Raw genomic sequence first — 12,643 nt, forward strand, 5'->3', positions numbered from 1 at the left:
TAGAAACTCATAGGGATTCTATTATTTCTCTCACAATTGGATGGTACAGGCAATCCACAACCAGTATGAGATTACCAAATTTCAAAACAAGAAGGAGAAATGATAAACAAAGATTAGGTTAACAAATATCATGTATTTTTTTAGTTGAGCTGCTATTATGTATCCTAAAATGATATTTAACGACCTCCGTTGTCGAGTAGACTACACCGGTTTTCATGGCTACGCTATTCCGAGGTCCGTGTTCGATTCCCGTCCAAGTTGATGTAGAAAAAATAAAAATAAAATAGTTTTCTGTGTTGTCTTGAGTCTGGGTGTTTGTGGTTCCGTCGTTACTTCTGATTTTTGATAACACAAGTGCTTTAGCTACTTACATTGGGATCAGAGTAATGTATGTGATGTTATCCAATATTAAAAAAATAAAATAAAAATGATTACTATTATAATATATAACACAATAAATTATTTTCCTATTTATATACTCGTAAATATTATGGCCGTATAATTTCCGATGAAAACATTACCACAGTAGAAACGTCATTGTTTCACGAATCCTAAATAATCATGGATTATCATTACACTATACCAGATTTTAGCTAATTATAACGTGTCAGTTAAATCAAATCAAATCAAAATAAACTTTATTCATGTAGGCTTTTACAAGCACTTTTGAAGCGTTACCTATTTTACAATTAAGTGAAGCTACCACCCGTTCGGAAAGTAAATTCTACCGAGAAGAACCGGCAAGAAATTCAGTAGTTACTCTTTTTTAATATTTAAAAAATACAAAGTCATGTTAGTTAAATACAATTGTTTAAATTAATATATCCTGCTTGGAAGTCAACAGGTATTAACTCCACGGTTTTTTATCATCTATAAAATCTTGTATCGAATAATACCTATGCTTTTTCCAATGTATTTTTTACAAACGATCTGAATTTACGAAACGGCAAAGTTAAAAATGTCTGCAGAATTTTATTATAGAAACGGATACCTTGCCCCAAGAAGGATTTATTGACTTTGCGGAGTCGGAAACTTGGCGTTATAAGCTTATCCTTACACCTAGTGCACATACAATGATTATCACTGATTTTTTCAAAGTGATCAATGTTACTGTGAATATACATAATATTGTTGTAAATATATTGCGTCGCAACAGTGAGTATCCTACTTTGTTAAAAACATCCCGAAGAGAGTCTCTAGCTCCAAGATTATAACATTACACAGATTTAAATCATGCAAAAACAAATCATAGTTTTTCTGTCCCTTTAATTTGTTATAGGTACAAATACGGGCAAGAACTATGGTCCTGTAATCTTTAGTTTATACTTAAGGTTTATGTTCATCTCGTGTTCAGTTGCGGAGCAAACATGTAAACATCTGTATAAAATATATAGCGTAATATTTAAATTTGTATGACACAAACGAGATAAAATTCTGTCTCATGTAATATACTCGTATGTTTAAATAAACTTTATTCAATCGGGCTGCTCGGAGCAGCTTGCTCCAGTACGGATGTATAAATATACAACCGTACTGGAGCAAGCTGCTCCGAGCAGCCCGATTGAATAAATGCAGCAGCGACGCCTTTGACTTGCACTGACAAGTCGGTACAATTTGTGAATGTTTATAACAACCGATTATAATTGAAACAATAGAAAACTAGATGGATGTAGGTATATATTACAATTAATAAAAAAAAACACGGTAACGTAAGAAACAGTAAATAGGTAAGTTAAGCTGGCACACTGGTATCCAGTACGTCTACAATTTTTATTTTTTTTTCTCGCAGTGTAGCCTTTAGAAATGTACCCAGACCATAGGGGGAAACCGGGTTATGTGGGTTTCTTTCCCACTAATAATTCTTATACACAATAAGGTAACTCTTGATACGTTTGTGTATGGTCCTCTTGAAAATTTTTGAAATTATGGAGATAAGTGATATTGTTTATCTCTGTAAAGCTACATTTTTTGCTTATTTGTTTTACAACGGACGTAGTTAAGCTTGAAGGAAAATTGCCAGGGTTAAACGACAAATTAATTAAATTACTTAAAATTGGTGATATTTCTTCAGCCTGGCCAACCGATTTCGTATTTTTTAAAGATTATATAAAAGAATTAAGAAAGGAGGACGAAACAAAATCATACTTTCATTCATCACAATGTTTTGTCTTATGGTCTTTTATTGCATGTACTCCTATTTAGGTAGGCATATCTACGTTAGCGCCATATAGCACATGTAATTTATACTAAACATTTTCTCTACCAGTTTTTTCATTTGTATTCAATTTTGTAGTTGCAATAATACATATCATCATATACATTTCTTAAGTGTGATACATAAAAAAGTAGTAATAATGTGTATATATTATTAAAAAAAACTGTGCAATATTTATTTATGCCTACCTTTAGTCTATTCCAATGGAATTAGGAAAAAAGGTAACAAACATTATTTTTACGTATTTCATGCGAATCATGCGATTAAATGATTGTGCACTATTATGATTAATATATCATTATTTATAACACTATTGCACTTACCCACTTATTTACACTTTAATTTTACTTCCAAAATACCGATAACACTTTCGTCGACGTTAAAAACAAATCCATAGTGTATATCACAGATTTAAAAAGCTCTCGACCAACGATATCACGTTTATTTTGCTGTCAGATTTTGTTTATTTGGCTTATTCCTGTTATTTTTGGAATAAAGTATAATATATATTTTCATTTTTCAGGTATACCCATAAGGTAGGTATTGTTACCATTTTCTTTAACGAAATTTTATATTTTATCTCTTCTTATATGCTATAAAAAGGAAAAATACAAAATACTGAAATATAATTATGTAATCTTATAGCACTTTGTTGCTTTTATAAGTGAAATACAAGCCAAAAGCTACACTGTAGTTTCCGTCGTTATGCCAACAACCTATTGTAACCAATAGGGTTGTTAGCAGAATCTGATTGGCTGAATTCCGAGCGGGGGCGGACAAGAATGATCGGGATGCTGCAGTGACTTCAGGAATTTGACTCTATTATCTATAGTATGGGGTTGAGGATTATATGCCAGCTATAGATACCAGTAATTTGTAGCGACGCCTTCCATCTTAACGTTTCGGAGTAAACAATCAAAGCTTATCGATAGTTTCAGGGCGGAGTGTTGTGTGGGCGGTCGATTTTGTTAATTTTTAAAATCTGTGACATATGTTAGATTTGATACAAAGATGCTGGATTTATTTTAAGTAACGATATTTAACGATATTTATAAATTCATAATAATATTATTTTCTAAACTAGGTATATTCCTTTTATTTCAAATTATATGTAATGATACTCTGTGTTTTTTTAATTTACTTGCTCGTCTTCATTAATTAATGTAGGATATATCCAAAGTGTTTGCTTTTGTTTAAATATAAGTATTAAAACTAGATAGGTACCTGATTTACGTAAAAATACGAGTGTAATCTTAAAATGAATAACGGCCGGGCCCGTGTACCGAAATGTGCTCGATGTCGAAATCATGGCCTTATATCTAGTCTCCGTGGCCATAAAAAGGCATGTGCCTATCGAGATTGTCAGTGTCCCAAGTGCGGATTGATAAAGGAGAGGCAAAGGATCATGGCTGCTCAGGTGAGTTCGTTCAATCATTCGATTACCTTATTTCCTATAACAATTTATGTGAATTAATACATGAAAGTAAGATTCCTATGTAATCTACTTAATGTAGAGATATGTAATAGTTAAAGTACCTTGGTATTTCTTTACTACCAATTGTACTGTGCCGCCGATACCTTATTTATAAAGGATTTTGTTATTTTTTATAAAGTATTATGGTACCTACCTATTTTGTTGTCTTTAATTTAATGTAACTCAAAACTTAGATTCCATTTATACACCCTTTTTTGAAAAAAATACACAGCTGGTTGAATTTAAAAGAAATATTTATTTTAATTCATATGTGCATATTAAATCTAATATTTATAAAATTACAGTGTGTTAAATTAAATGTTCATATTTTTTACTTTATTACTTTTGTTTTAATAAAAACAAAATTCGTCATGAGAAAGGCAAGTACCTAGTGGTTACAAGATTTCTTTAAAAATCGACGTGTAAAAAAAACAAAGATTGAAAATTGACTTAGTATAAGTACCTATTTAATAAAATTCTTACACTTATATTTTGTTAACTATAAGGTTTTCCTACAATAGAGCTAAAATTATGGTTAATTAGATTTGATAGGGATCATCTATATTTTTCATCATTTTACCGTCACCGTTTGTTCGATTCCATTCAAACTCGAAAAATATACCTAATCATAATCATAATTTTTAGCGATCTAAGTTTGATTAAATTCAAAATTTTAACTATCTCAGGAATTTTATTTTCCACTAGTTGTCCTGCGAACTGGTACGCGTATGAATCTAACAAAAAAAATATTATTCTAGCCTAAGTTACTCCTTATTATATCAGTTATCTACCGGTGAAAGTCCCGTCAAAATCGGTCCAGCCGTTCCAGAAATTAGCCGGAACGTTTGTTCCGGCTAATTTCTGACAGACAGACAGACAAAATTTTAAAAAATGTTATTTTGTTCTATGTACCGTGTATTTAAGGCTATTTTAATATTACAAACAGACACTCCAATTTTATTATATGTATAGATAAAATGATGTCACTTATTTTCAAACGTCAAACTTAAATTTGATTTCTTTATATTTTATGAAAAATTAAAAAATGTTATTGGATGTTCATTATTTGCGTCATTGATTTCCTTGTTTAATTACTTAGGACAATAAATTATATTAAGTATATGAAAAATAAGTACAGTAGCATAAAAAGTTGCAGAGCTCATAATAATTATTATCCATATCGACAAAAATAAAGCTTAGGTGTTTATTATTAACTGTATTATTTTACGTTAATAATCTGTAACTAGATCTCTCATTAAATTACCAACAAGCAGGTATATTTTTTTATCGTTTTAATAACCGAAACATTTAAAAAAATACATTAAAATTTAGTTAAATAATCAAAATACTTTTAGAAAGCATGTGAATATTGCCGTTGAATAAGTAATTGATATTCGGTACTAGTATATATAGTAGTAGTTCATCTTAGTACTAGTAAATAGGAATAGTGAAAAGTGCCTATCATCTTTTTACTGATTTACTTGATTCATAAAACGATGGATATTCGAAATCGAAATTCAATTGTGGTCGCGAGATAAGGACGGAAGCAAGGATGGAACTGCTATTATTTATATTTTCTAGGTAACACCCTCTTTAATCTTACGGTATATATGAATAATACCTAGCATAGACAATACTTTAAGCGTAAATAAAATTGAAGATATTAATTAATGACGAATAAGTCTAATTATCGCATTCAATGTGTCTCAAACTCAAACTCAAATAACTTTATTCAATACAGAAGCATTATACTTTCTTATTGATGGTTAATTGAAACACTACCACCGGTTCGGAAAAGAAAATACCCTGACCTAAGAAGAACCGGCGAAAAAGAACTCAGCGGGATTTTTTTTTGTTTGTCTCATATTATATTATATAAATAAACAATTTAATATGAGATGAAATAGCCAGGAGACGATCGTTTCATTCCCAAGGTGTGCTATCGATCATAAACTCATTAATTGTATAATAACCTTTTGCAAACGCAACGCTTGTGCGTTCCTTAATATTTTTTTTTTAATTTGGCAACAGAGGCATTTTGAACGCTTTCTGGGATCCTGTTGTAAAACCGTATACATTGCCCCACAGAGGAGTTACTGACTCTATGCAGCCGAGTATAAGGAGTAACAAGTTTGTGTTTGTTCCTTGTACCAATGTTATGAGTATCACATTTTCTCATGAAATCATTAATATTTTTTCGTACATACATAACATTACAGAATATATATTGAGAAGCAACGGTCAGTATCTTGATTTCTTTAAATTTATTCCTTAACGATTCTTTAGCTCCTAGGTTATAGATTGCGCGAATAGCCTTCTTATTCTATAGCACAAATATGGTATGGATAGCGGCTGCGTTGCCCCACAGCACAATACCGTATGACATTATACTATGAAAGTAACTGAAATATACTAAGCGAGCCGTATCAACATCGGTACATAATCTAATTTTTTTGACCGCGAATGCCGCAGAACTCAGTCTACTCGCCAATCCGTTAATATGGGGGCCCCATTGCAACTTGGCATCAATAGTGAGGCCAAGAAACTCAGCAGAATCAATTGGATCCATCGATTCCCCGTTGATGAGTACATCGGCTTTTACATTTTGTACATTTTGTGTACTAAATTTCTCAATTTTAGTTTTATTATTATTTAGTCTAAGATTGTGTACGCTAAGCCAATGTACTATATAACTATATCAATTAATATTTGTATATATATAGTCAAGCATTTAATGTTGTTAATTCTTATGTTAATAAAATATAACTATATCAATGTATAGTACATTGATATAGTTATATGTATATGTTTTCTATTAATTTTAAAAACTAAGGAGGTGTCATCAGCAAACAATACTATATCATGTTTGTTCCCAACAAGAAAGGGCAAGTCATTTATATATGTGAGAAACAGAAAAGGTCCAAGAATTGATCCCTGAGGGACACCCATACCAACTGAGACCCCAGGAGACCTTTTTCATTTAACGTCAACCCTCTGAATTCTATTGTTAAGATAAGAAGTCAAAAGGTGTAATAAAATTATTGAATGCGATTTGCGACATGCGCAAGCGTTATCAGCATACATTCATAAGAAGCATCATACGATTAGACTCAAATCTATTTTTGTAAGAATTAAATGTAGCCTATACACTGGAATCGCAAAAAATATAGAAATCTACTTCATACAGACATATTCACAGTTCATGAGATCTCTCTTGATCGAGCAAGATAAATCTATATATCAGTCAATTGTAAAGTATCAGATTAATGATACATAAAGATTTGATTTTTTTAATTATTATACAATTTACTCACGACATTTTACTTTTATTTATGAAATAACTAGTAGTTGCCCGTGGCTTCGCTCTCGTTTCAGGGTGTTGGTTGTCATGTCATGTTGTCATGTCCTTTCTTGGAGATCAAGTTTGCTTCATACCAAATTTCATCAAATTCGGTTTTGCGGTTTGGTCGTGAAAGAGCGACAGACAGACAGACAGAGTAACTTTCACGTTTATAATATTAATATAATATAGATTAGTTCACTTTTATCCCTCTATTTTATAGACAAATTGTGAGTATCCATAATATCCCTGTCTCGGAATGTTAAAATCAAATTTCTCTGAAATACCGTTAAATACAAATATTAACATAAATTTTAATGACATTTTTATAGGTAAGTACGTATATTTTTCATCTTTTTTAAATATAAGAAATTATCATTTTTTATGGGTATACCGATAACTAAAAAAAGGGTATAGCGAATGAGTTTATAATACCATAATTCTTCTATTCTTGAATGGAGGATACTTCCAAACCTTAGAGAATAGGACCTTATTAGTTAATTAAATTATTTTAAAAATATATTTAGGAGGGTAGGTAAAATATGTTCAATTTTTTTCTCTTTTGCTTACTAAAGAGGTTATATTAATATTATGGATATCGGTGGTTTTAGATACATTATTTATGTAGAAATCACATTTAAGAGATGAGATTTTCACTCCAAAACAAAGAAAATGAATGTTTTTAATTGCAATATACTTTTCCGCAATTCCATAGTCTTATCACATCTACCTATCGCCATTTACATATTTTGAAGCTGATGATATCGACTATAAGGCGGATTAAGTTATCAAAACATATGTTATGTGTCTAACCCTTGATAACAAACAGGAGTAGGCATCTTAGTAATACTCAATTGTCTCTTGACTCTTGTATCCAACTGTCAAATGGATGGAGTTTTATATTATATAAATTGGAAACACATTGAAAACACTAGTAACGACGGCCCATATGGTAATCACTAAGGATATTATGGATTATAATTTAAAGATGAAACGTCCACGATTAATAGCACCAAGGAACTCTTCTGAACCAAGTCAAACTCCAACTCAATGAATTAATCGTCGTCGAAAAGTAGAAAGCTCTCAATACTATTAATATTTCTTTATCCATCAGAATGTAATTAAAGTGAAACTACAAGGTTAATAACACTGAATTTAATGTAATTAGATGATGAGGAGAGTCGAGATGGCCCAGTGGTTAGAATGCGTGCATCTTAACCGATGATTGCGGGTTCAATCCCAGGCAAGCACCGCTGATTCATGTGCTTAATTTGTCTTTATAATTCATCTCGTGCTCAGCGGTGAAGTAAAACATCGTGAGGAAACCTGCATGTGACAAATTTCATAGAAATTCTGCCACATATGTATTCCACCAACCCGCATTGGAACAGCGTGGTGGAATATGTTCCAAACCTTCTCCTCAAAAGGAGAGGAGGCCTTTAGCCCAGCAGTGGGAATTTACAGGCTGTTGTTGATGAGGCGTGGTCGTGACCCTGGTTAGAAGAGGTGAATGATGATAATTCAATGAAAATTGTTAAACATTTGTGATTACTAGATATAATTAATGTTCTGATTATAATTGGTTGTTATGGTCGCATATGCGCGATAAAAATAAGAAGAATTTACCTTCAGTTACGATTAAATTGAATTTTATTTTTATGTCATATGCTACTACAATTTGCCCCTGCATATACCTAAACAATTTACATGCGTCATATAAAAAACCACCAAGCTGCGTTGAAAAGCTCCGTATCTATTCTTCAAAAAGTAGAGGACACTAAGGTGTAAGAAATATACGTTACACTGCATTTATTTCTTACTAGCGACTGGCCCCGGCTTCGCACGGTTGCAATGCATCAATAGGTCATCTCAGTATAAATCGATATTGTCTAACAGCGCTTCCTGTTTAACCTAATATTGGAGCCATTAGCCATTATTGAGACTTTCAAAACGAAATTATGATCTTTTCACATTTGTTTTCTCATTTAAAAAAGAACAATATTTTAATTAATACTTATGTAATGTAAAAATTAATAATATCACAACATGTGGGGTCCTAGATATAGTGGGATCATATTAAAGCGATCCGAAAAGAGTCAAAACATATCGGTTACCTAATTCAGAAATAACATGCAATGTTAAGGCGTTAATGTGTTTTAATGTAGTGAAATCGAGACCAGCTAATGCGCTGCTGGGTTTATTTAAACAAGTGGCACATGTTTACTGTGGATGCCGGATGAAACATCGATCGGTTTGAACAGTAATGCATCGCTGTCGATGTCCTACCACTTTCATCCCGATTTTCTGTGTGTATTAGAATTAATTTAATTTTTTATCTTTGTGGACTACCGACTCTAATATCAACCTTTATCTAACGAAATAATTTTAATTTGTGCATTTTTATTCGGACAGTTTGTACTGACAATCATCTAACTGAATTTTCTTACTGAGTAGAAAAACTAGCAATATTTTAAATATAACTGTTACTTTAATTTTTAAGAGGTAGATATATTACATGATATTTTACTCTTTTTACTTCTTTCCTTTGAAATACAATATTAAAATTTTGAGAGCATATGTATTCCAATAAGTCTTTTAAACAATTTGTATTCTTCATCAGTATTTATTTGATTTGTAGGGATCGAGTTTTGTTTTTATTTCCAATGAGGCAGCGTTCGCCCCGGGTGTAATGGTGCCCGGCTTGATCCCTTGGGTGACCGTTCATCAAACACAAACAATCTTTGTTTGACATTGATTTTCCACTAAATTAATTTATATATCAGGTTACCGATCACTCAAAGTCACGATAAAGTATACAAATCGATGTTATAAGGTGTATTTTTTACAGTAAGATCACAATATTTATATGATATACTTTTTATATACATGTGTCAAATATTGATCGAATTCCTTATTTTTAGGTCGCTTTAAAAAGACAGCAAGCAGCAGAAGATAAAATCGCTCTACATTTAGCCTCAGTCGAGAGTGGAACAGCTATGGAGGCTTTACCACCCGGCCGTATATACGGTATGCGGGTTACTGGTCCCTGTCCTAGTCCTGGTCCCGAGCCAGATTCGGCTGCTGATGATCAAACTGTGAGTTTAAAAATAACAACAGTTGTAGTTAATAGCTACTGTGTTATTTTAATAAAAATTGTCTTAAGCAATTAATAAAAGTGATGAGTTTTTTGCTTTTTAAGCAGCTTTTTAAAATGTAATAATAATTTAAACGAATGAATGGGATTTTTCAGCGGATTTTACTATTAGCTAAAATATTTTAAATATTGATTGAAATAGAATTATATGTATGTATAAAAAATAATTCAAGTATTAAAGTCTTTAATTAATCAATTTTGCAAATAGGTACAATGGATTGTTTCATTATTGTTTGTGTTAACATAACTAATACAGTTTTTTACAGAATACATATTATTTAAAAATTGTAAAATACTTTTTAATATAAAACCCTTTATGAAACAATTTATTATTTTAGCCGATACACATCGATAGCGAGACAAGTGATTCTCTGCCAGACTGTTGCAGCGTGACCCCCGATTCCGTCGGAAACACGAACATAGCGACACGATCATGGTATGATTATATATTTTAACAAGTGTAACAAGCAAATATTATTGTATATTTTAAAAAAATGTCGAAATTAACTTTAATTTGTTATGTCATGTATGTTATGTCATGTTATGGTTTTGAGATCGGCGTAATTGTTAGGGCATTCATGACTATCCCTAGTTATTTATTCGCTGCATATGTAATCCATAAATTTATTATTTTTTAAAGTTTTACATATTGCATAAACTTTATCTATAAAAGGAGGTTTCATTGTACTAGTAATTTATTTTTAAAACAGTGACACAGGACACCGTCGGCCCAGTTCTTTAGACACTATGTCCATAGGCAGCGTAGGAAATAGTATATATCTAGATTTGCCATCCACTAACAAACTAATCAATATTTTACGTCTCTTATGCCGACAGTCATGAAAAGTGTCGCCTTAAATTATAGCGCCACCCTGGCGATCGAAATTGCTTTTATCATTTTCAAAAATATATTTTTGAAGATTATAAAAGCAATTTCGATGACACGAAGAATTGTGCTCCTGGTGTAAATCTAGCCATGGTAATACTGGCTAACTTACGTCGTCAACTGGAACAGCAATATTTACAGAAAAGTATTTATGTTTGGCTGAATAATAATTGATCAGTGCGTGGCTGCGTCTTTCATATTTTATGATAATCTAAAATTAATAAGTATTTTAAGTTATTATAATTAGCCTGTTTAATAATACAGCATAGATTCGAATGACGAAAGTTCAAGCAGCGTCAGTTCTGCGGGGTTGGAGATGTTACGTAAGCTGTTTCCTGGGAAGAAGCGATCCGTGTTGGAGCTGGTGCTGCGTCGATGCAACCACGACCTACTTCGTGCCGTTGAACACTGTAACGCCATACATGTAAAGAATTTCATTTTACAAAATACATTCAAAGTAATTATCTTGATATATTTTATTAACATTGTATTGGTACATTTTGAAATAATTTTAATTTTATTTTAAAGAACCTCAGATTTAAGTAAATAATATAAATTGAGTTGGTAATTAAATACTTTTTGAGAGATTACGACAACGAATGATTTTTTTTAACAGGCTCACCGAGACAAATCATCTGCAAACATTGGCTCCAGCTCGAGTCTTAGATTTGAGTCAGTATCTAGTTCAGAAGAGGTGGAAACCAGATGGTCTGCGTTTCGCCCGGTCGGGCCCAGAGCGCCGTTGCTACCTACGCTAGTGATGGGTCGAGTGTGTGGCTCAGAGTGGTTGGTGCCGCTGCCAGCGCTTCCTACGCTATCTGCTCCACTGCTGTTGCCGCTTCAGCATCCTCACGCCCCACCTACATCTTGTACCCCTGATTGCAGACAGTGTAACAGCCATCATTAAGTTTATTCTATTGATATTTATTGTACTCCTTAAATTCTTATATCTCACAATTAGGTATATGGTTACGTAATCTGCTTGGATCGTTTAAGGTATTGAGCGAATGACTCCCGATGTATCCATCTATGTTGTTTATATTGTAATAATATAACCGTTAAAGCATTGAATGAAAAAAAATTAAGTACGCAATTTTTGACAGTAGGGATGCATAAGTTATTCGTTTAAATTTATTAAGTAATCGATGATAAATGAAATTTCTTATGTTAACATAATTCTATTATTAAAGGCTTCTCATATCTTGCAATTTTAATAAGTTCTAAGTATAAAAAATCAGTACTTGTAGAACTCTCGCTGTTTTTCTAAATCGGCTAAGATACCTTAGCCGACATTATTGATGTCATGTCAATTGAAATTTCAAGTTTAAATTGTTTATTTATTTTTCTTTACTTCTTTTTTCATCGGGGAAGGCTTTACTACAATACTGATAGATTAATTAGAATGTATGTTAAATTTAGTTTATGTTAAGTATAAGCTATAGCTTTTCTTTGGAAATAATCAATTCTAATAGTATTTTATTGATCGTTGTACGCAATAAGAGAACAGTAATCTTATTATTTCTTGAGTATATTCATTATATTCCATCTCAATATTTATCTTTACATTTATATTT

General features: G+C 31.8%; 1 protein-coding gene across 1 annotated transcript; it reads left to right on the forward strand.

The window, feature by feature from the left end:
* Positions 1-169: 169 nt before the first annotated feature.
* LOC124530458 (doublesex- and mab-3-related transcription factor dmd-4) lies at positions 170-11,976 on the forward strand. The gene is made up of 7 exons (XM_047104632.1): positions 170-234; positions 2,739-2,751; positions 3,462-3,632; positions 9,951-10,124; positions 10,522-10,619; positions 11,334-11,515; positions 11,684-11,976. The coding sequence occupies exons 1-7, from the start codon at positions 170-172 to the stop codon at positions 11,974-11,976; spliced, it is 996 nt and encodes a 331-aa protein (XP_046960588.1).
* The last annotated feature ends 667 nt before the right edge of the window (positions 11,977-12,643 follow it).

Source organism: Vanessa cardui, chromosome 6 (genome assembly GCF_905220365.1).
Source record: "Vanessa cardui chromosome 6, ilVanCard2.1, whole genome shotgun sequence".
Classification (NCBI taxonomy): Eukaryota; Metazoa; Arthropoda; class Insecta; order Lepidoptera; family Nymphalidae; genus Vanessa; species Vanessa cardui.

Coding starts and splice junctions, on each gene's coding strand:
- LOC124530458 (XM_047104632.1), top strand. CDS start 170: ATGATATTTAACGACCTCCGTTGTCGAGTAGACTACACCGGTTTTCAT. Junction 3,633..9,950: donor AAAGGATCATGGCTGCTCAG/GTGAGTTCGTTC, acceptor CCTTATTTTTAG/GTCGCTTTAAAAAGACAGCA. Junction 11,516..11,683: donor AAAGAATTTCATTTTACAAA/ATACATTCAAAG, acceptor ATTTTTTTTAAC/AGGCTCACCGAGACAAATCA.